The 25,465-nt window shown below is 46.7% G+C and overlaps 1 protein-coding gene across 3 annotated transcripts in view; it reads right to left on the bottom strand.

Annotated features, from left to right (window-relative positions):
- LOC135383815 (lipid droplet-associated hydrolase-like) overlaps positions 1-22,941 on the bottom strand; it is a 31,756-nt gene extending 8,815 nt beyond the window's left edge. The window contains exons 1-2 of one of the 3 annotated variants that reach the window (XM_064613132.1): positions 22,881-22,941; positions 10,147-10,348 (exon numbers count right to left, since the gene is read on the bottom strand). In XM_064613132.1, the coding sequence (XP_064469202.1) occupies positions 10,147-10,279 (133 nt within the window). In that variant the 5' untranslated portion in view covers positions 10,280-10,348; positions 22,881-22,941. Of the gene's footprint in view, positions 1-7,191; positions 7,298-10,146; positions 10,349-22,785 lie in introns of those variants that run through there. The other 2 variants (XM_064613131.1, XM_064613133.1) reach the window with 2 other exon arrangements.
- Between the last annotated feature and the right edge of the window lie 2,524 nt (positions 22,942-25,465).

Below are 25,465 nucleotides of genomic sequence, written 5' to 3'. Positions count from 1 at the left end.
GAACAACGATGGTTGGGGATCGAATAGAACATGAATAGGGTTTGACTCTTTCGGGTTAAACCCGATTTCGCACGATTATTCCCTCCTGAATCAGTTTCGAACCAATTCGGGTTAAACTCGATTTCTTCCCGAATTCCAGTCACGTGTTACGTTGTATCATGTATCACGTACACGATTTAGTAGCAATCCGTGCACACGTCTGATGAAAATATTCCCTGAATGCAACAATAAACTATGCGACGCAAATTCAATGAACAGCAACACCTGCGCACGGATCTTTTGTCACTTGTGTTTGTATGTGTTTTGGTGCGACTGTGTACGAATTCATTTTCACCAAGAGCTGTTTGTTGTCTAAGCTGTCACCGACGAGCTGGGGGTTTACGCGAACTACGGAATCGACGAAGATAAATACCACTGGAGTGTGACCATGTGTTTTGGTCGCCGGCAGGTAGACATGTGCCTCGCCTCTTCTGCCGTTCCTTCCCTGCACCTGTATTATATTGTGTCAGGTTCGTCGTTCCGACGATTAATGATGCAAGCAGAAACGCTTCACACACAATGAAGATTTGTGCGAAGACTGCAAGAAGTGTCGGTACAATCTTGACGTAGCAACAACAACGAAATGCGTTTGCAGGCTAACGGCTCGGCTATGTGTGACAGGCTCTTCTCGGCCGCACCGCGAACGCTGAGGCGGTGCCTCTTTTATTTAAAACGCGTGTGTGCATGAGCCTGAACTACGGTTTACGTGCCGCTTGCTGGACAGAAAGAAAAAAAAATCTAGCCCGATGACACCCGATTGTATCAACAGCACCCGATGTCACCCCCAATTTCTGATTTCAAATTAGCACCCGAGCCCCCTACCCCCCCCCCCCCCCCCGACCCTAAATATGAACAAAACGGTACTCGTTTCACAGCCCGAATTTCGGATCTTCGCGTACATGATACACGGCAGACGTTACGCTGATGCTACGATACGCGTTGCCTCGGGTGCCCATGAAATAATTGTCTCTTCAAGGCTCGCCGCTTGTTTATCGCTTACGCAAGTTGTTGCGCAACACCTGCTCTTGGAAGACCAGTTGTTCTTGTGTGCCGACTGCCTACTCTTTCATGTGAAAAAAAAGCTTGGATGTGTGTGCTCGACTCGTGTTTACGTCGCGGCTTATTTGAATTCGGGATTTTCATAGTGGTTGGAACGTACGGACAATGCGGTTTGCACGTCCTACACACTTGCCTTATTTGTAGAATAATGTTGGTGCGTCTTCATGGACAAAAAGGACACACGTGTCCTTGCGACGCAGGCATGCACACGTACGTGAATATCGTGATAAGTTCGTTTTTAAATCTCAAATTGAGTACCACCAAACTTGCAGCTTCTAGAAACGCTTGCAGCCTGGAGCTGAATGTGCATCAATATTTTGCAGGAGTATCAGACAGCACCTCTTGTGGGGTCTAACCTCCCCTTTTCTTTCTAAGATACACTTATCTATCAATTGGTCACGTGCGTAATGGATAACCGCTATGGATCCACTCTCCTTGACATTTACATAGCTTTTAACACGTTGTGGCTTTGCATAACTCATTATGCTATGTCTTATAGTAATTCGCTAGGCGGGACGTTTTGGAAATATTTTGCAGGACTTTACGTTCGCGCTCTATGTGGCTCTACCATGGGGCTCATCTGGGTCAGAGTGCTGCAAGTCTGAAACTTCGCCAGGATATCGGAAATCATCCGCGATACCCACGTAATTTTTCATTTTTTATATTTTATTCTGTGTTAGCACCGCGAAGCAACTGGTGCTATGAGGGGCATACAGACGTGGCCAGATGGAGAGAAGCTACCTTTATGTATTGCGGGTGCGCAGAACCACCAACGCTGTCCGTTACGTACGCAAAGGCGTCAGCGTAGGATGTACTAAAACTCACTATTGAGAGCGACTTTGACTGGGAAAAAAGGCTCGTCTTCAAACCAATTGCCTTGAAGGGGTGCAATAAGAAGTACCTTGTGCAGTATGGACTGCGTTGAATGTGTGGCAGCTGACGATATAGTGGGAAAATGAGGGATGGAATTCAGTTACACATTCTCACCTGCAGTAATGACACTTCGTACTCCCAGGCGATTTTGCGCCTCGAAAATGTTGTATCGCAACTATATGCTACGCTACGACATATCGATGAAATGATACACGCCGGCCGAACTCGTTATAAACGTATGCGTGTATCAAAACATAATTATTTCGTGTTTTGCGATGGTTTTTTTTTCTTTCTTTTTTTTTTCACTTGGGAAATTTGAACGCTAGTCGGTTTGCTCGCCATTGGTGCCCCCAACACGCTAATGAGGCTTCTCCGGGGTGTTAATCAAATAGTGTGCGGAACATCATTTGTTTCGTGTCTGATGCTCCCGTTCGCAACATGACCAGGAATAACCGTTCATTGGCCCGTGTCCAAGAGCGTAGTGGAAGTTCTCAGCTGGGAGCGCCGCGGTGGCTTTGCAGGAGCGAGCGCAGAGAGCTCCCGAAGTGTAGCCTGGAAGGCCCCCCCTGAGCGCTGCCGATACATGCTCGAATTCCGAAGCGTTTGCACGAACAGCGAAAGACCAGGAGAGGACGAGCGCTTACTTGAAAGACGTGCAAGCACAACGATATAACGTGGAGGTAGTGACGGCATGGTGAAAGAAGGAAACGTCGTTCTTGAAGAGATGTCGATAGGCAAGGGATAACTTGTTACGCATTAATCCCTTTAAAAGCAAAACAGTTTTAAAGCAAACAGATTGAAAAACAGATAAAAAACAGATTGTAGCTCTAGCAAAGTTTGTTGGGCTATATTTCTATAAAACGCTCTCACGTAGCTCACATGTTCATAGTGTTTCATCCAAACTATAGCGGGAGGCGGGAGCCACCGCTCAAATATGCAAACAGAAACCGGAGAACGTGAAGCTGTTACTATACAGCACACCATTGCTACGGAACACACCTGATATGGGGTACCATTACATTGACTAATTTTAGCAGCCCTACGCAGAACACACGCACACACAAAGTTCATTCGTGTAATTGGAAAATTTCATCCTTCCTCAGTATAAATGCCTATTCACATGTAGTGCGCATACGTAATGCTTGCAGACTCTATCTGCCAAACGAAAGACAGCAGAGCTTTCCGTGAACAATTATGAACAATTCAATTACAGGTGCAATATTGCTATGAGAACGAGTAGGTAACTTCGTACCAGCATACATGCACGTACAAGAGATGACCTTATCGCTTGGGCGGTTCGGTTACCTCCTGCACTTGCATAGAAATTGCATGCATGCACACATATTCCATGTGAGTTTTTGTGGACTTTTTGTTCTTTTTGCGCACGTGAGTCATTGCTCCCCAGTTGAAGAAACATACTCTGAGGCAGAGCACTCCCGTGGGAGAGTGTTTGCTAAGGAGTAAATCTTCAAAGTTTCCCTGAAGTCCTTATCCAAATGGGCATGTATCTAGGCATGTAATGGGCATTGTAAAGGGCATCATCTTATGCAGGGGGTAGTTCTGGGTAAAACTCCGACACTCAAGCACGCTGCTTGCTTTTTCAAACTAGACAGTTCCCTTGGCATGCAATTCGGATTCAATAATTTCCATACAACGAACCAACATCATCCTAAGAAAAAAACAGGGTAAATAAGAGTAAATGGAGTGTAACTATAACTTTTACACTCTTACTCTTTCCTGGCCATCTTTACTCTAATCACCCCGCCTTAATATACTCTTCGAGACTCTCTTCACCCTGCTATGACGACTATGACGTTGCCATACTCAGGTTCTCGTCCGTTGACTACTTGTACTCTAAAATCGCGGCTTGTGAGTGATCGCGATGTGAGTATATGCGTATTAGTGAACCATTCTTCGTCAGTTTAAGTCTCAACATCCGTACGCCAGACCATATAACCCCGCTCAGTGCGTATACGCCGAGGGCAACGTCATAGGCACAGGGCTTGAACGTTAAAGGGGCATTCTTCATCAGTAAACAAAAAGCAGTAGCAAAGTAACGTAACTGAAGGACAGTAACATAATTTTATCCCGCATCTACGCAGAGTAATTTTTACTCCCTTGCAGGGTTAAGTTACACTCTTGGGCGACAGTGTAACACGCTTCTATAACTAAACTAAAAACTAAAAAGGTTCGTAGCTATATACGACAGGGAGATACGCGAGGGAAAAACATGCTTACACGTTGCAGACATAAGTACACGGCGAGATCTATACAAACAAAATATCACGACAAATGCACGTATTATTATTCAGCTTGCCCGCTGCAAATTAACTGCTATAGGGAAAAGGCTCGTAGTATTATGTAATGAACCAAGGACATCCTCACTGGAGGCATCCGGAAGGTTCGGCGCTGTGACCTCGTTTTCGCAGTTTGGCCTCCAGTGCAGGGCGATTTTATCCGACACAGTCCTCTGTCGATATCTAATTGTCACAGGCAACGAAGAACACTGTATAGGAGGATGTAAATAAGGTTCGAAATATAATGTAGTACGGAAGCTGTGGCGTTGATGAGCCTCGTTCGCGTGAGGTTGTGGTGTTACCTGCAAGCATAATACCGTACGTGTTTGGTCTTTTCATCGGAATCAGATATAGAAAAAGGTATTAAGGTACTATTCTCTAAAGGTCTTAAAGCTACTCAGTATCGTTGTTTCGTCTTACCCGATTTACTCCATCCTGATATACTTAGCCAATTTTAGTCATAAGGTATTACGTGAGAAGAACCTTCGTTACTGTTTCCTTGTCTGGGTGAACCACCTTGTCTTGAAACTTATAGAAAAACGTTTAGCACGCTCACGAATGTAGCTACACTAATTAGATTTTTATTTGCTCAGTAGCACGAAAACTTGACCAACTCGTCTTGAACTGACTTGAAAACTCTTACCAACTTTATTTTTAAGATGAGGAATGGGGAGTTTCATCGCCAGGGCAGATACTCTACCCCATCGCTGGTGGTGATGTGGGGGATGAAATAATGAGCCCCTTCACAATAAGGATCGAAGTCCAATTGTGTCCAAAGAGATCGAAAGAGCTTTGAGGGCAGAGCGTTGGTGGGCTGGACTTGGCCAGGGACCAAGCAGTTTTGATAGAGAGAGAAGGAGCCAGAGTCCAGCCGAACTTGAAATGTTGACCTACATGCCATTCATATTGATGAAGCCTGTTTTTCTTTTCTTTTTTAGTTTTTCAAGTATAATTGCACAACACACCAACACATTGCTCTTTGATTTTCTACTGGATCTCAGAACGCGCTTTTAAGATGAAACAGTAATATAACAGTGATATAGGTGCCTGTGTATTTTCTCCCCGACGTCTTTAGAAATGTTAAGTTTTTTTAAATATTGTGTCACCGTTTCCGGCAGGTGCGCGTAGCGCACACGAATTGATCGCTGAGCGAGCTTTTCCTCTTCTAGCTGCGCAATTACCAGTGTGCCCTGGAGTATAAGCGAGCCACTAATGAAGTGGCAGATTTCCTCATTCGTCGCCACTACATGTATGTATTGTTGTTGCGCAATTACAAGACCCCACGTAAGTGCATCCGACATGAGTGGTTGATGAAAACATAAGAATCCAGGATAACGCTTGTTTCTCGTTCTTCTCGTATACTACAAATTTCATAGTGTTATAGGTCAGCACGTATATTTATGAGCACGAGAATCCGTAGTGCAAAATGTTCTTACAAAAGTTCGGAATATCTTTCCGTCACTATTTTCAGATTTTCTCGCATTCTCCTTCTCATTCACTTTAACCTTTACCCTTTCCTTTTGTTTTGCCACGATATAGTAGTTTTACCAGAGCCAAAACCCATCTACGGACGTTTTTAGATGCACTATCTGCCGCATCTTTCCGCTCACCTACTAATATACTTCATAATATTTGTTCTGCTCTCTCGATGCCTGCATGCTTCATCTACGTTCGTTTTGCTCCACTTCTGTTGCCCAATGTATCTGTGGGAGGCGACAACGGAATCTTCACGACGGAGCCAGGACGCGGAAATCCACGATTGTAGCTGTAGGTGGTCGTTTGACCTCATTATTTCCTGGTGCTAAACAAGTATCTTTCTTCGTTCGATATGGGACGGACGTTCCCATGCAGGCTCTTCATAGTATAGACGGCGTGCGCAGCTCAAATTGTGCTTTGTAGCGTATTTCTGAATCATTACACTCAACGATCGTTCCCCATTCTTTTAGGAACGTGCTGGATAATAACATAAAAGACGGTGCTACTTTCTCGAGGTGTTCCAAAGGAAGTTACGACTCGCTACAACGTGATGCCTATATCCGAAAGCCGGTATAGATCTTCCGAATAATAATTGTTCTTGATCGATTTCAAATACTGATGAGTTGGACAGCGTCTTCTATAATACCTATCAAGATGCTGCATTAATTCAACGTATGCGACTCAACGTGGCTTTTACAGCTCAGTGGCGTTACCGCTCGTGACACGTTGACTCTCCAATATGCAGTCACTGCGGTCATCTGGAAAACCTAGAATTCACCTTTTCCACCTTCTCCATTGCCCGCACTACCAACCTTTCGCCACACTTTCAGTGTCTCTAAGGCCCGGTTTCATCACCGCTGGTTAGCTTTGAACCAAGATCAAGGGTGGCTAAAACTTAACACTAATTCTTTTTTTTACAAACGTTAGTTGGTGACGTGATGAATGTTTCAGTGACAGGAACTCCATTTAGTGAAGCACAATTAAGCGTTAAATTCAAGCTAAGGGACCGTTGATCTCGGTTCACATGTTAATCGGCGTTGGTGAAACCGGGCCTAAATCAGCTAGACTCTCACTATGACGAAATTGACTGGTCCACTGTGAAAACCAGCCCATCGACGCTCTGCACTAAAAGCACTATTTGCCTTTTAGGATGTGGAAAAGGAATTTACCGCGAGCAATGTGGTAGCGAGTGTCGTCTTTAGCGATGATCATTATCACCAAAATCATCATCACCGCTCACCATCATCACCAAATCATTCACCATGAGCATCACCAATCATCATCACCAAAATAAAGTTGTTGTTTTATAATACCTATAACAATAAGGCGTGCTCGATGACGGTATAGAGAATGACGAAGGCTTGTTAAAAAAAAAATGTCATTTTGCATTAAATTTGCGATCGCTCTCAACGCCAATGCTTCTATTTTTGCCATGAATCCAACTTACATTCTGGTGAACAAACTTGGATCTTCGAAGACTGGTGACATTTAAATATGCGCAACAATCAACATGTAACGCATTATTGGAATAGGCAAATGGCCGGGAGCGGGATAGGTACGTGCATGGCGGAAGATGTGAGTCCCTGTCGCTGATGTTCGCGGGCTCTCTTCGTTATCTTTAACTACCTTTCGTTTATGAACTATCATTAGTCACGTTTATGGTTCGTTGACCGACGGCTGGTAGCAGAAGTACAGCGTGGACTGAGAGACGTTTCCATTGGCCTCTCATTGACATAGACACGGTACAAATGCGACCACGTTCATAGGGACTGTACACAAAGAGCGTTCGGTTGAGTAACGTGAAAGCACTTTTTACTCTAACACCTTTTCAATGTGCTCGGTGTACAATGGTCCGCATCCATTGTTTGGGATTCACGTTATTAGGAATCAGGGGCGTTAGAAGTTTTCTTCTTCTTTTTTTCTAACCGTTGCAGCCCCCCTTCTTGATCTCAGGCTGTGGTGGCCAAGTTTCGTGGCTCTTTGCTTCGCCGTTTCCCCGTCGGAGGACATTTCAGCTTACCGTGTTCCCAGTATTACTGTCACAATGACTTCTAAGTGCATCGTGCATACACGAAATCAGGCTCCAAAGGGTATAACTAGATGTAGGCTGTAGAAAAAAAGATGTAGATGTACTGGCACGGTTATAGCGGGAGATGAGTGTCAAAGGAATGGACTAACACGTCCAACGCCGTAGTTTACGATAACCATAATGTTCGATTCCCCTCCAGTGGTCCGCATACTTGAGAACCGTAAAGGGTTATGCGAACTTCAAACATATTGCGAAGCCCGTTTTGGGAATATATTCTGAAAGATTGTCGCGGTTAATTTCAACGTGGCAAATGCCACGGTTTGCTTTGCTGGTGTAACTAAGTTCTTTAAAAAATGGGGGGGGGGGGGGAGCGTTTCTCTCTGTTGTTGAGGTTCGCTAGATTGCGGACGTAGAATTTACTTTGCTAACTTAATTAATTTTATCTAATTAATGATGAAAGTTGTATTATTTGCGGTCAATTCACCTCTACACCATACGGTAACGCCGAAACGTCACATAAGCGATGGGAAATACGTATAAAGAGTACGCTATAGAAAAAAGGGAGAAGCAGCAGCCTGGGGTGAACTCCTTTTGTGCACGATGTTCGTGCACGCTATACGAATTTGTATCCCGTTTCAACCAGAGCACTTCTAGTTGGGATTGCCATGACGCGTATAGAAATCGTAACCTCGCGCGTTTGCTGAAGCTGAGCAGTGTGTGCGGCTTCTCCGACCTTCGGCGGGATCGGGACTTGAGCAATTACGTCCACTTCCTAGCGCTTGTGAGGGCGCTTGCTATCTGACAGGCTGCACAGGGGCGTAGTCAAGATTAGGCTTCCGGAGGGAGTTATAAATTCCCAATTCAAACATCGCTAAGAGAAGGGGGGGGGGGGATATGCCGCGTTGACAGAGAGAAAAAAAAAGTCACTTTTCTGCACTCACGACGACCCGCTTTTACATACGAAATCGCACATACGATGTACATTACATATTTATGAAAATGTACAGAAACTAAATGGCCAGTTTCCTAACTAAAACTAGTTTCATTTCCGAGTGGTAGTCCTGCTTCCCCACCTTTTTTTTTTTTTTTTTCCTTTTGTGCAAGACGATTTATCCAGCTTGAACACCGACCATTGCATCGCAGGTTCATGTATTCATGCATAATACGAGATTTCTTTATTGTTCTTCTGTTTTGGTTCATGCTTAGAAGTAATGATAAAATCTCCCCGAGATACATAGCGTTGACCTCGATAATGCTCACAAAAGTCGATTTTTCAAATACGATTTTTTATCACGTTAGGTGGAACACCCCTATACACGCGTATGTTTTTGTGAGACACGAAATAAAAACAAAAGCGTTGTCCGCGATGATTGCATGAAACTGCAAGAATCGGGCATTCATCAGGTTGCGGTTATATTCAATCGAAACGTTAGAAAACGACCGACCGTCGGGTTCTCAGTCCCTTATTCCGAATGCGCCCACCAGTCAGCTGACGCGACTTCTCTCTGTCCAGCTGACTGGAGTCACTACATCTGCTCTCCAGCTGACAAGTAGTATACGCTCCACGAACAGCGCTTTCATCTGGGAGTCGTCCACGTGCGGAGCCTGACCTCAAAACATCCATAGCAACCCCTTCACTGCTCAGAGAAGTTTCGTCATTTTGTGCTGTACATCGTCTCCATTTGCAGAGGAAGAAGCGAACCTGATGTACTGCATGTCTTTCTTTTTATAAAACATACAATCGTTTATAGAATACCGACACAAGCACAAGTCGTGCCTAAGTGACTACCTTCCAAAGCATGTGCATTAACAACATGCAGAGTTGCACTGACGATTTCCCCGCAGCAGCGTAGCGTGGGTTCCCAGCGCCCGTGCGCAACGAGCATAGCGCCCCTAAACAAGTCACAACAGGAATGCATCAGAATCGCGACCGCAAACAAGAGTGCATCAGGTGCTATAGCTCCCACATCCAGTAGAAAGCGCTTCACGGACTTCGCGCTTCGGTTGCTTCACTTTGAGAATATGCGCTACTCTCTCAACGCACACGGTCTACTTCCAATGTACACAGAATACAATTTTACACCGCTTTTTGAACCTCGCTTCAATCGCCCCCGTCTTTAAGCCGCCCAGATCGTTCCAGCAGCGCACAATGTTAAAAAATTGATTGAGATTTTTCAAGTGATAAACAGTTTCATTGTTTATATTTCGGGCTTTTTTTTCTCTCTCTCTGTCGATAATTTGCCCCAAAGAAAATATTGCGCGCGAAGCGACCGCCACCTCCAACCCCCACGCTACGCCACTGTTTCGCCGAGCGTATACGCGCGTCGACACACCCACGCGGAGTGATGCAACTGACACGTTAATCTGACGTACCAGGGAGGACGATGACGAGGGGTTTGGTGTTGTTTTCATGGTGCAACCACTTGTTACTGTAACAGATGACTTGCGTTGGAACTTTCATAACAGAGACAAATCCACAGGAGGAGCGCCGTTTAACACCCTCCATGGCAGCTGCTGCTCTGTGCACGATACCTATCCAGCAACTCCTCTCCTCCTCCTGGCGGCCAGAGCTCTCCTGCAGCGGTGGGAAAGTGGAAATGGCGCGAGAGTGAGTGGTTTCTCCTCTGACTGAGCATGCCTCTGCTCCGTGTTGTGTGTTTCTCCCACGCACGTGCCGTATTTGCCTAACTGCGCCTGCATATTCCCCAGAGCGGACACTGAAATTTCCCCAGATTTCCCTAGTCTGCATCTCTGCTGAGAGGCGCGCGTTCATCGGCCACTCACGAAAGCGTGTCATTGAAACTAGATGCTCATAGCCGTTTGAATTTTACTCTTGCCATCGGTTGTATGAACTAACGACACACCACTCACAAGTTCTCACCCAGCGCATAGATGTAGTATCATGTATGCATTTATCTTTTATCTCCATTTATCTTTTTTTTTCTTTTTTTATACGTTTCTAACGCATTTCGTTATGCATGTTGTGTGTCATTTCGCCCTACCTGAATTCGATGATCAATGACTTTTTATCGATGATTTATGACACAAAGTGCCCACAAAAGTTCAATCACTCTTAGGTAGGAAATGATGGTGTTGCGATTCGCAATGCAAATGTAAAAACGTGTACAAAGTCAAGCTATACTACCTCACCATCACCAACACCTGCGGAAACGTGTGGTGAATTCACGTATGGTCTGCAAGCCCTTTTTTCAGAAAAAGCACTTACAAACGAAAGCGGTTAAGAAGTCGGGGAAGGGTGGGACGATGACATTTTGATCGGAATCAAAAGGTTGAAACAGATTTTACACAAAGCATGTCTACATGCGCGGTTTTGAATATTTTCTTGATGTAATTGTGCCCCAGGCCTTCTTTGGTTCAGTGGGTCCTTTGTAATCATCTGCGTAATGTTTTTTTTTTGTTTTTGTTTTCAATTCGCCGCGAAGCAACTGTGGCTATGAGCGGCGTACAGACATGGACAGGTGGAGAAAGAGCAGCAGGAAGGGGGGTTAGTAGGGGTCCTTTGTCGACTTCAGGGGGAACTGTGCCGTCACTCTAACCGCTATGCCACGGGAGCTGGTCTCCGCGCAATGTGACTCTCTTGCATTGCTGGAGAGGTCTTCCGGTGTATTGTATTACGTCTTCCCAATACTGTCTACGCCAGTCTGTCTCTGCAGCACTTTTTAGTCTGTCTCTGCAGCACGGTCTCTAGCCTGCGGATAAAGCAGGCTTGGTCATGCAATGAGTGTTCCGTTTCTTTAGTCCCGCTCAATATATGAAGAATGTTATAGCGTTGAATTCTCTCCGTTAGTGGCGCCTGAGCGAAATTCTCTAGATTTTGGGAAACTACTTTTTTTTTCCCTTGGTGAACTCACGCTTCTCTAGATTTAGGGAAATTTCCCTGCAGTTGGCATCGCTGCCCCCTCTGCTGACATAATGGCGGAACCACTGATCTCTATAATAGAGATCAGTTTGCGAAACTTTGCGGGTCTCGGGTATGACGTAACGCACTGTTTGGGGTAACTGACGTAATCCCTGTTGCGCGGCTCTGTTTGCTTTCTTTTGTAGCGTGCACTCACACGTGCCAAACCATCACGCAGATCACGCACATCAAAACGTCATTACAATACGTATTAAAAACAAAGGCACATTTGGAGCCGAATGATATCGCAGCAATTGGTGAGCGTCGCTGGTAATTGCTGACAAGTTACCCAATTGTAACCAAATTACACTCTCAAGAATTACTTAATTACTTACAGGACTACATTCGAGATGATGCTCGAGATCAGGGCGGTAGCAACAAATGCAATGCCCCTTACAATGCAGAAACTGGAATGCGGCATTTATTTTATACAGTATGCAGGATTCATATTATGTATACATAGGCTTACAGTGTACATGTATTCCGCATTTACGCAAAGCGCTTCTTTCGAGCCTTGTTCTTCCCATGTTCTTCCCTGTCATAGTCCAGAGATCTGGCATTCTTGTTTCCAATTGAGATAACTGCAAGCTCAGAAAGCCTGCCATCTCTTATGGTTGAGCGCAGGATATCCTTGATCGATGAGTTTCATTCTGCTGAAGCTCCTTTCAGCACTAGCGACAGTAACTTGTGCGGTGAGAAGAATTCTGATGCAAATGCAAAGATTCCGATATATCTCCTGAAGGCTGTTCTTGTATATGTATACGTTAAAAATTGTTTGCCGTGACAAGTCCTCTCTCGTTGTCGATGACATAAATCAAACGATTTAATTCCATTAGGATTTCGTTGTCTCTCATTTTTATTTCAAACGTTTTACTACGACTCTCCAGTTCATTTTCCGCGTGACACTGCTTCAGGCTGTTAGCGTTGTATACGGAAATCCAAGCAACTTTTAGCACTCCACGAGTTGATCAAACCGCGACGAAACAGAGGATATGGCCCGATCAGTGAGAGCAAGGAATAACTGCTATTTGAATTTTTGTTCTGCAGAAAGACGACTCTTACTTTTTTTTTTTTTTTGCCATTTTTAGGGGCCCCTTCCTTGTGGGGCCCCCTGCGGTCGAAGGGAACGGAGGGCGCTCGCGACGCCTCTGCTCATGATTAAAGATGAGTGCGGGTGCGGCTATACCCGCGCAAGTTTGTTCTGCGCGGGTATATATTTCCGTGTCATCGCTGGTTGCGGGTAAGGCGCGGGTAGACCCGCACTGCCTCCGCGAATTACGCTGGTATACCCGCAATACCCGCAGGCGCAAAGCCAGCCCGTCGGCTTTTGGTGCATGACCCGATTCATCGCGAATATTTGCCCCAAAATACTTTCCAAGACGCTCTTCGCTTTCCCCCACATGACAGCTTTGCCATTTACTGGCACCGTGTTCTACGTTTACTCTTCGATGTATGTTTGTCGAATGGGGCTAATTTTTGCTACCTTTCGGCACCACGACTGGTAGGCTTCGCGTTAGTAAGCTGGCAACCATGTCAGCAGTCGCCACAGCGTCTGGCCAGAGCCTGGAGCGTTGGAAGAACAGCTCGCTAACAGACAGTGTCGTCAGCACCAATTTCAATCATTTCAAGCTGTGACGTTCATGTGGCATAACTGAAACCTGCGTACGCATTGGGCTGCGGGTACGTCTGCGGGTATGCGGGTACGCGTCGGGATGTGTGGGTGTGGGTGTGGTTTGCACCAATGACATTGCTACGAGTGCGGATGCGGGTAGTGCGCCCGCGGGTGCGGTGCGGGTGCGGGTACGAATTTTCATACCCGCACTCGTCGCTACTCATGATCGTAGTTGTATTGCGACGCAAATTATCAACTGCAAGCACGTGAATTATTTTATCAACTTTCGATATTATGCAATTGTGTCTGCAACTTAATTACTTTTGCAAGTAATGCGTGATGGCACTTGCTGTAAGCTTTGGAATCACTTTGCATGCGATTTAGGATTCAACTTAATCGTTTTCACGATGTCTGCAATTTTTACTCATTCGCGAAAGTCAAGATTATCGTAACCTTTGAGACAGACAAGAACTTTAAGAATGCTTTGTTTATGAAGGCCAATGCACACTAGAAGCTGTGGACATCATGAGCAGCATTCCCTTTGTGTTTAGCATAACTTAAAGGGACTATCGCATCCGTCCAGGTCGATTCCGAAAAAAAGTGCTATTTTACTCATTGTTCATCACCGACAATAACGCCGAAGATACGACGCGAATTATAGTGGGGTAGTTTCTGCGCAATTTGATGTAATGCACAGCAAGAGCAGAAGACAGATTTTGATAGTATGCTGGAATTCCCTCGCTGGGAAACGAAAAAGACGTCACTCGGATAAGGCCAATCAGGGAGCGCCCTTTGGCGCGAACAAGTCTAATGGGGGAACGGCCGGAGCGCCTTGGGTGATTTCAGGAAAAATAATCCAAAGGAAAAAATCAACTCTGGGAAGGAATATCCACTGGTGGATCTTCTTCATGTGTTGACGTTTTTTGCAGCATGGACCTTCTTTCTCCTTTAGATCGTCTTTCCCTTTGGACCTATTTCCTCCTTGTCGCGTGACCCAATTGTATCTTTCTTCCACAAACGGCCTTTGGCGACCGGCGGGCGGGTGGAACGGCGTCTGCAGGTCGTGGTGAGTCGGTGATCGGCTTGTGGAATGTCACTTCTGGGCCAGCGTCAAACGTGTTCGTACAGCCAGGAGCGTAACACTGTTCCACGCGACATGGTCGCGAACTCACACTGGTCGGCGGAAGTCGGCGTATTTACCGGGGACTTCAGAGACAATCGCCTGCGCCGCGCTCCCATTCGTGTGCCTGGCTCACGTTATCATGATGTTACTATCGCTGGTGCTACCTTAGCTGCAGAGAGAGTGTTAATCTTTAACCTGTATCTTGGCCACGCAGACTGTTGATACTTTTGTAGCCCTCCTTTAGAGGCATGTTTCTGATAACGACAGATTTCTAGTTACCGTACTCCACTATGGTCTATCATCTCTTGCCCTTTCAGGAATTAAGCATTTTCATATTTGTTCGCCATTAAAAATCCATTATCATCATATTTGTACTGCGTTCATCAGGAAAGAATTATGAAGTTATGCGTCAAAATTATACAGGGCGTTTTTTTTAAATCCTTCACAGTTTTTTTTATAAAAAAAAAGCTATGACAGCAGTATAGATACGATATATCTTTATTTTATTTCATTTTTGTTTCCTGTTTTCCTCTACTAGATCTGGAGTAGCTTGTGCCGCGGTGAGCGGGATCACATCTACATATTTTTCTCCTACCATCATCGTCATCATCATCATCGTTTTTGCTGAGTTATACGGCCATGCGTACGCCCTCTCGAAGACAGTATGTAACTACAAGGTGCAAATTACCTAAAATTCATTAATTAACTCTTCAATTAGGGGACATCGGCCAAAAGCGAGATAGCAGAATGGGAGACAATCCTCGTTGAAAGTCATTCCATTTTTTTTTTTTTTTTTTATCCTAAAGCGCACGTGCGTTGAAATGAGCCGAAACCGACACCGATTGGGGGCGCACTGAGCGCTCATTCCACGTCAGACTGCCACGTGCTTTTGAGCGATGGAGATGAGCGAAGTAGGTGCTAATCTGCTGGCGGGATCAACCGCTTTGCACCCCAGAGGGTCCAGATAAGTCTGGCGCAGGCAGACTTGTACATATCTTGAGTATGTACTCAAGATACAGTATTTTAAATACTTTTTTTCGTTATTTTGGTACTCTACTCAATACTTTTTGAGACAAGTATTTTCCAAGTATTTAAAATGCTTTTTTCACTATTTGCTACTCAGTACTCAAAATACTTTCCTTCCTCGTCAAGCCGTATGCAGCACACTTCCCCGCCGTGTCCAGATTTTCAGCTCACTGGAAATCAACCCAATTTTTTTCCTTCTTTTTTCGGGAATTCATGAATCCGCCATTTACGCTCCTGTACAATAGGCTGGTCCCACGTTTGGCCTTGCTTGTTATTAGCCCGACCCCTTCGTCAGAAAACGGTCCCCATATTGCAAAGGTGAATCCCCAGGGGATGAGATAAAATAGTACCCCGACATTTATTTCCTTGGAACAATAAACACGCGCCTGTGGTTGAAAGACCTGAGCTGACATACAGGAGGGATTAGTTTTCGGTCAGGACATATCACCAAAGTTTACTTTAGTTCACCAAACATTACTTGACACCAAGACCTTGCAAATAAAAGATATGCTTAATTAAGTATGGCAGATGAAGCTCATTCCTTTCATTTGTGCGGCCACGTTCAGAATGCGCGTTTCACTTACTGCTAGTTTTTTTTTTTAATTGCGTGCTAGCGCCGCGAAGCAACTGTGGCTATGAGCGTGGACAGATGGAGAGAGGACAGTAGGAAAGAGTGGGGGACAGAGGAGGTTAGTGTGCGTCCTTTGCCGACTTCAGGGGGAACTGTGCCGGCATTCGTCTGGAAAGTCTTCGGAAAACCCAGGGAAAAACTCAGACAGCAAAGCCGGTGATAGGATTTGAACCCGTGTCACATCCCAGTCTCGGCGCGAAAAGCGATCATCTTAACCACTACGCCACGGGAGCTGGCGTTACTGCTAGTATTAAAGTACTTTAAAGAGCATCTTAAATACTTCTCAGAGTATTTAGTACTCTACTCAAATTACTCTCAGTTTTGAGTATTTTGTACTCTATTTTAAATACTTTTTACGTGGAGTATTTAGTATCTTATTTTAAATACTTTTGCGCGATATTTTATGCATGTCTTGGCGAAGGTCATGCGCTCCCGAGGCGCACTGTTTTGGTCTCGGCTATGAATATTTCACGGCACGCGCTCGTTTCATGAATTTCAAAAGATGGAACTTTAATGGCTTTCAACGAGGATTTTTTCCAATTCTGCTGTCTCGTTTTTGCATGAAATTCCACAATCAAACAGTTAATTAATGAATTTTAGGTAATTAGTCATGTCGTAGTTGCATTCTCCGTCTCACACGACCGCGTAGCCATGTAACTCAACTGCAAAAACAACCTATATGCTGCTCTCATTGCACACACACACACACACACACGCGCACGCACGCACGCACGCACGCACGCACGCACGCACGCACGCACGCACGCACACACGCACACACGCACACACACACACACACACACACACACACACACACACACACACACACACACACACACACACACACACACAAACTCAGCTACTTTCCGGAGTACCCTAATTAAGTCACAATTGCGCTTTAGTAATTGTAGCTGTAATTCAATTACTTTTATGAGTGAACTTACTGAACGATCGCGAAGGAACACACGGACGCAACACACGAGGTCGTAGTAGTTTTTTAGGATCGGTTTCACCAACGCTTGTCAACTTTAAACCGAGATCAAGGGTCGCTAAAACTTGAAGTTAGCACGTTAGTTGGTGACATGATGGATGTTTCAGTGGCAGTAACTTCCCTTGGTGAGGCAGAGGGGTTAAATTCAAATTGAGGGACAGCGATCTCGAATCAAAGGTTAATCGGAATTTGTGAAACCGCGGGCCAGATACCCGTTATACGGGCAACCTTCGGCGACCGTTGAAGCCAACTGCCTTAAAAAACGCGCGTGCCCGTAGCGCCGGCAATCATGTAATGTGTCAGCTTCTAAAATGGCATTGTTGAATCCAGTGCTGCTTGACAGGTTGACACATTGACACATTACACGCTTGCTGGCGCTACGCGCGTTTTCCAAGGCCGTTGGCTTCAATGGTCTTCGAACTCTACGCTACGCTGCGTGCAATCACACAGCGTTTCGTGCACAGCACCTGCGGACGGTTGAACGATGCCATCCTCTGATTCTCAGGCAGAGTGGTATATCTTTCTTTTCCGCTTATCTGCCTGGTGTAAGTCGTCTCACTCGTTTGCCGAAGAACAATGCCTTTTTACGCAAGATGTCCAACTACAATGGATGTGTAGCGTGTTTATTTCCAATCCTCTTGCCTTCCAACCTGTATGCTAGCCACTCAATCGAGAACCCAGAGGCATTGTCGTTTAAGCGCATATCGTGAGTTATCGGGTAACGGTCTGGCCTTGGTGGACGGACCGCAAAATAGGCATACGGGGGGATTATGAGATAACGCGTGCGCACCAATAAAACCAAATGCGCAACTTTAAGCTTGATTCAAATTACTACGTCTACGGCTGTGTGCAGCGTCTTACGTGTACCTTCGTTCTATCCTGAATGATGTTCCGTTGTAATGATTCTCTGTCAGCTTACGTAACACGCAAGGTAAACCGTAAACGCAGTAGTGTGAATCAGCCTTTATGCGCCTACACACATGAGGGTTTAGGTTAGTTCCTAAGGCACGGTTCCACCAACGGCAGTTCCCTAAACTTGCCATTAATCGTCAACCCTGTATTACGAACGATTAGGGCCAGCTCTCACTTGGCGTCGCCCGACGTGAGCGGGCGGCGGACGTAGAAGAGCATGGCCCTTAAATTTGACCGTTTGACGTGAATTGATGTGCTATCTCACAATACCGCGTTGGTGAACAAGATCAACGATTAGCACCAATTTCAGGGGGTCTGATCTCGGTTCAAGTGTTTGTGAAATCGGCCCTAAGAAAAGAAACAGAAGCATGCGTAGTTCTTTTATCAGTAACTACGAGGGGTGTTCAAGTCAAACCGGGACTTTCTGTCTCCTGAGTGTACAAATGTCTCGCGCTACTTCTTTTTCATCATTTTCACACGCGACAGGCCTCCGCGTTCACCACGTGGTGGTCCAAGGTTTGTGCAAAACAGAGGACACGTGCTAGACAAGATGGCCGACAACGAGGTGAGCGCGCACATCGAACAGCGAATTGTCATGAAGTTTCTCGTGAATGAAGGCGTAAAGTCATCTGAAATTCACAGAAGACTTCAGGCTCGGTATGGCCACGATAGACTTAGCCGCAGCAAAGCGTTTGAGTGGTGCAAACGGTCCCGAGACGGTCGTACATCAGTGCAGGACGATCCCGGCCGGGGAGGCTCAGAGCCCAGTGTCAGAGTTCCTGAGAACATCCAACTTGTGGAGCGCCTGATCCTCAAGGACCGACGGATAACATGTCTCGAACTGGCTCGAAAGATGTATCTTTCTGTGGGAACGTTGAACACTATCATTCATGAGCACCTCCAGTTTCGGAATGTTAGTGCCCGTTGGGTCCCGAGGCAGCTCTCCTTGTTTGACCGGCAGAGAAGACAGGAAATCTCCCAAGAGCTAAGGTACCGTTTCGACAGTGAAGGACAGCCGTTCCTTGATCGGATCATCACGTGCGATGAAACGTGGGTGCACCATTTCACTCCTGAGTCTAAACGCGCATCAAAACAGTGGAAGCATCCTGGCTCGCCAGCTCCCAAGAAGTTCCGAAGCACTCCGTCTGCTGTAAGGACATGGCCGCGGTTTTCTGGGGCAAGGCTGGCGTTGTTCATGTTGATTTTCTGCCCAGTGGTACCACCATCAATAGTGCATATTACTGCATAGTGCATATTACTACAGGGATGTGCATAAGGCGCTGAAGCAAAAGCGGCCGGGCCTCATCACCAAAGGAGTCCTCCTCCTACAGGACAATGCACGCCCGCATACCGCGCATCTCACGACATGCACCTTACAGGAACTTGGCTGGGAGTTGCTGCCACATCCCCCTTACAGTCCAGACCTCGCCCTCAGCGATTTCCATCTCTTCGGGCCACTGAAGGCGTTCCTTGGGGGTCGCCACTTCAGCTGCGACGACGAGGTCAAGAATGCGGTCCGATCATGGCTGCTACGCGCCGGTAAGGATTTCTACGCTGCTGGCATCCAAGCCCTCGTGAAACGCTAGGACAAGTGCACTAGTGCAGCTGGAGGTTACGTTGAAAAATAAAACTAATTTCTCGCCTGTAAGTTCATTTTACTTTTGCGAAAAATGAAAAGTCCCGGTTTGGCTTGAACACCCCTCATATAGCCTCCAATGCAGCGAGCTGTCCGTTCAAACAGTTATTAATCCAGATCACCTCTACACCCCCCCCCCCCCAAATGTTTGGTGACAACCTCCTACCTTTTTGTATACATGTATACATTTCTTTCTCGGCCCCCAACAGTCGGCAGTGAAACATTAAGCTACACATAATGGATGTCCTCCCATCCCCCACTATTTTGCAACCACCCCGTGCTTACGATTCTGTATTATACGTAATTTTTCGGGTTAAACGCGATCCCTCCCGATTATTCGATCCCGAATCAGTTTAGGACCCCACCAGCTCCCGTGGCATAGTGGTTAGGATGATCGCTTTCCACGCCGAGACTGGGAGGTGACGCGGGTTTGAATCGCCGCACCGGCTGTGCTGTCTGAGGTTTTCCCTGGGTTTTCCGAAGATTTTCCAGACGAATTTCGGCACAGCTCCCCCTGAAGTCGGCCCAGGACACATACTAACCCCCTTGACCCGCACTCCTTCCTGCTGTCCTCTCTCCATCTGTCCACGTCTGTACACCGCTCATAGCACAGTTGCCACGGCGCTAACACAGAACTAAAAAAGTTTAGGACCAATTTCTATCAGAACAGGTTATTCCCCGAACACCAATCACGCTGTGTCACGTGTCACATACACTATCTGATTTAAAGGGACTATCGCATCCAGGAACGTATGTATGAGACAGATACTCCCCGATACGGTAATGTTCGTCACCGCTTCACCAGTCAACTTGGCCAATTCTCTCTTCCTGAAACAGCTTACATATTAAATAAACGAGTTTTAAAGATTCGCATTCACTCTGCAGCTAACACCATGGTGACGTAAGCCAGGCACACGAATGGGAGCGCAGCAGAGGCGATTGCCTCCGAGGTCGTCTGCTTGGCGTTGCATATACTGATTGATGGCGTCGCAATATGAATGGCATCGCAATATACTAAGTGAAATACATACGCCGACTTTCGCTTACCAGTGTGAGTTCTGACGTGACCTGTACGAACACGCCCGACGCTAACCAGAAACAACATTCTGCAAGCCGATCAGCCGATCACAGAGCACACGCCGTCCCCTCGTATATTCCGGCTCGTCCGCCCGCCTCTCGGTCGGTCGTGGTCGGTGGTCAAGGCTACCAAGGTCCCTCCAGGCGCTCCTTGATTGGTTTCGTCTGTGCCAAAGGGCGCTCACTGATTGGCCTTGTCCGGGTGACGTTTCCAGAGAGGGAATCCCGGAGTACTCTCAATATGCTTCGTCTGCTCTTGCCATGTGTTAGGTCAAACTGCACAGGAGCCACGCCACCAATAGACCTCTCCCTATTTGTAAACAAATGACGTCATAGCGTTCGACAGCGCCACCAATTTGGTAGACTTGAACTACGCTCGAAGCTAGGGGCGAACAAGGTCCCGCCCGAAAGCCATCGTGGAACCTAGCCCTCCCCTTCCGATTTGTTTCGGTTTCAGCCTGTCTACCAACGTCATGACGACGTCTCTCGGGTATAGAGGTCTATTCGCGTCGGATTTTCGGCGTGCGATAGTCCTTTTAAATATTGAGTGCAACGTTAACTATGCGAAACACATTTGATGTTACAGCATGATATAAGAGCTCGACGGTGTATCAATTCGAATATGTTCATTTAACTCTGAAACATCCTTTCTTAAATTATGAAGGTGGACAACAACATAGTAGCGCCAGTAATTACAAAACACGTTGCGCACTATTTCTTGAACTTGCTCCGCACTCCAAGTTTTCACAACAATAGGAGCGACGTCATTTGGACGTTTCGTGGGGGCCACCACTTATGTTGCTGCATTTTTAATTTTTTTATTTTTTTCAGAGCGAGTACACTATCATTCACGAGGAATGTCCTTCCACAACGTATTATTTGTACATCTTTACCGGTTGCCTTCACTAACAGAAATGAGATTACACTGAGGGAAGGTAAAACGGGTAGGAACACTTTATTACAATTAAGATGAACAAGGCTTTCGTGCAGAGCCGGCACTTCATCAGGTGCACACTTATTCTTTGAAGTGAAACCCCTCCGCAGCCGCGGAGACGCAACAATGCGACAGCAAACAAGTTCAGGAGGTTCTATCCCGCGGCTGACGTTGTGGGAGTCCAGGATGGGTTGACGACGCAAAAGTCGTCATTCGGGGATGAGCCCAGTTTACTGTAGCCGAGTGACGTTTGCTGAAGCATTAGACGAAGGGGAGTGTTGCGCTGATTTCGCCCTTTGATCTGCTTTTTAAGTAGTGAAAGCGCTTGAATGACACAAACGCACAAAGTCTTCCACATATTAGGTAGAGTGAAAGTTTTTTAGACAAGGTACGACCATCAGTTTAGTGTCCCTTTAACTGCGGACCGCTTGCTGGACAGAAAGAAACAAATTTCCGGATAATACCCGAATGTGCCAAAGCATGTGACCTCGCCCTGAATTGCAGATTTAAAAGTAGCACCCAATTCCACCACCAACACCCACAGCGGAATCCTGTGGTGGCATTTAACCTGAAAAGGTCAGACCTTGTGCATAAACCACGCTGCTTTCAGTAACCTCACTAAGAGACGTTTCTGTTTGTTTGAAGGTAGACTTGTACCAACTTAAATACTCTACTCAAGTTACTCTATCTTACGTTGACACTTTAAGGATAAACTTGCTATCTTACAAGTACTTTTAAAATGCACTATTTAGTATTCTACTGAAGTACCCAACGACGTTAAATATTTCGTACCCTACTCAGTTACTTTTGCACCTGATACTCAGTAACTTAACTTAAATACTTGTCACCCCTCGACAGCGTAATGGGCAAGACAACATTATCTGCGCGGTTTCGGCCACTGGCTCCGCAGCAGTGACGCCGGGATACCACGGACCAATCCCTCATGTATTCGGTAGACCCACATTTGTCATTTTCCTTCCCTCCCCGTTTACCACGCCATTTTACCTCCCTCCTCCGTAGACTCCGCCTCAATCATGGCTTTCACCCCCCAATTCAAATGTATGATCAGATGCTGTGACACAAGCCCCTGCTCCACTTGCTGTGTCGTGGCGAACGCTGAGCACATTCGTATATATGGAATGTGAACTCACGGAAAGGCGGACACTGCGTGATGAGCGCCCGTACCAACAAGGGGCCATTCAACTTAGCTGCGCTCATTGGCGCCTTCCAGCGTCGTGTCCTTTACCTGTTCACGGATTTTCGGTCGTCCACCAGACCCGTGCTTCGGACGCTTTAGTGTATATGTGCGTGTTTTCTTCTTCTTCCTCTCAAAAGATGGCCGTGAGTCACTTATACCGATTGGGTGAAATTATTGTGAAATTACTTCTTTCTTCTCTCATCTTCTTCGTCTACCAGCTCGCGTGGCTCAGTGGTTAGCGTGCTGGCCATGTCACGTCGAGGCTGGGAAGTACGTACCCGAGTTCGAATCCTGATGCCGGCTGTGCTGTCTGGCGTTTTTCCTCGGTTTTCCTCAGACGCTTTCAGATATATGTCGCACAGTTCCCTTAGAAGTCGGCCTAGGACGCACATTCCCCAGGGCGTCAGTCGTGACGTTGCCCACCTCTGTGAGGCCGACAACACGAGCCCTTTCACCACCACCACCACCGCCATCTTCTTCGTCTACTGTTCCACGTGCAATGGGGTAGTGTTACCGCACCGCGTGTACAAGTCGCACACGTCTTAGTGAGACGGATTCCCCGCGCGTTGGGCAATATTCGTGACGATACCCGACTGCGGTTGAAACACGACTCCCCAGACGCACAACACTGAGGCGGCTGTCCCGGTAGTTCACCATAGTTATGGAGTGACTTTTTCGGGTTAAACCCGATTCCGCCCGATTATTCCCTCCCCCCCCCCCCCGAACTGACCTCCGACAATTCGGGTTAAACCCGATTTCTCCCCGAATTCCAGCCACTATAACCCTCAAGTGACGTTTCCACTGAAGACGAACAAAGGTAACACATGTAAGAATGAGTCACTTACGTTCGCAGCAATACACCCATGTGTGTTAGCACTCCCAAGCAGAACAACATCTTGGCCCAATATTGGACTGATATTGGCAATGTCGGCCCAATATTGGGCTAAGGTGCTGTCTATGCCTTCGGGGATTAGTGCCGGTAGGCTACCCCCCCATACACACACAAAAAAAGAAGAAAAAGATTAGTAAAGGTCTTAATAGACCCCCCCCCCCCCCCAAGATGAGAAACAAAACACCCGATAACACTCGAAGGCACAATTATCGCCCGATTTCTCCCCGAATTACAGGCTTAAAAATAGCACCCGATTTCTACCCCCCGAATCTGAGAAAGGCATTTAACCCGAAAAAGTCACTCCCTAACCATAGTCCAGGTTCAGGTCCGCCTAGTCCCTTTTTGATCAGGGCAGGTACCTCAAGGGCACCACAGGCGAATCTAAACAGCCGTCTAGACTGAATGAACGAAATGGCGATCAATTAGTTGATCCGGGCAGAGGCGGCGAGAGAAATTGCGGGCTAATGAAACAAGGGAAAGGGTGCAGGCTAACTGGTGTAGATCCATGAAGAAGACCGAGACACACGGACACAGAAGACGACACACGTAAGTTCTCAGACAACTTAGTGTCTGAGAACTTACGTGTGTCGTCTTCTGCGTGCGTGTCCAGTGGTTTACCCAAGATATCGTCCATGGGGGGGTCTGGATAAATCACTGTCCGTGTCTCTGTCTCGGTCTTCTTCATGAAAGTACGGGCCCCTCGGATCGGTCATGCCCGCCCCCCCCCCCCCCGTACGTCTCGATAACATAGTCTAAGTATTTCATCATTACATGATTACTACGGGCCTTGGGTTGTGCAACCCAAGGACACCCAAAGTGACACCCAAAAGGGTGTGTGTGTGACACCCAAAAGGGTGTCTCCTCACTCCCTCAAGGGAGTAGCATAACACCTTCTCCCTGCCGGAGAGTAATATTACTCTCCAGTAGGGAGAAAGGTGTTACGCTATACTCCCTTGAGGGAGTGCGGAGACTCCCTTTTTGAGAGTAATATTACTCTCCAAAAGAGTGTTATATATGTGGCAAAACAGGAGTTAAAGTACACCCCTTTTTTAAGAGTGCAGTTCTCCACCGTCAAGCAGCGATGCGAGGACGACCTGGACGTCCCCTTCAGCTTCGTTTTCAATGCCTCTGCTGACATTATAGGGTTGCCACCAGGCCGGTATTATACCGGCAGGGCCGGTTATTTGCTCGCTCTGCCGGTTGCCGGTAGGAAGGTGATACCGGCAGCCCTTTGCCGGTATTTGTGGCTCAACACCTTTCATAGGGGTTTTTGCGGGGTTTTCCTTTCAACATTCCACTACAGCTTAAATAAATCTGGAATACAGACCCAACTCCGTAGTCAACAGTCATTTTCTTAGTTATTCATTATTATTATCATTGTTGTCTTGAGCGAGTACGCTCGTTCTTTCTTTCTCTCTGTATACTCATGTAGAGGACGATGGTCTTCCTCTACATGAGCCCCGACCGGCGATGATGGAATGCCACGGAGAGGCGATGACGGTGGCCTATCTCCATGGCCGCGCCGGTGGAACTGAGGCAGGTGCTCCAGGCGCGTGGCCATCTTCGTCGTTGTCCACGGCCCGCTACATGGCTCCCCCCTCAGACGCGGAGCGGCGATAAGAAAGATGGAAGAATCACGTCTATACCGGAGGGAGAGAGCGAGAGCGGCCGTGGATGACGTGCACTACTGCACGAATTCGTGGGACGGCACAATACCCGTTGCGTGAAGCTCTCGATGAGC

Source organism: Ornithodoros turicata, chromosome 2 (genome assembly GCF_037126465.1).
Source record: "Ornithodoros turicata isolate Travis chromosome 2, ASM3712646v1, whole genome shotgun sequence".
Lineage (NCBI taxonomy): Eukaryota > Metazoa > Arthropoda > Arachnida > Ixodida > Argasidae > Ornithodoros > Ornithodoros turicata.
The sequence above is the reverse complement of the archived record's forward strand: the minus strand, read 5'-3'. Positions and strand labels throughout refer to the sequence as shown.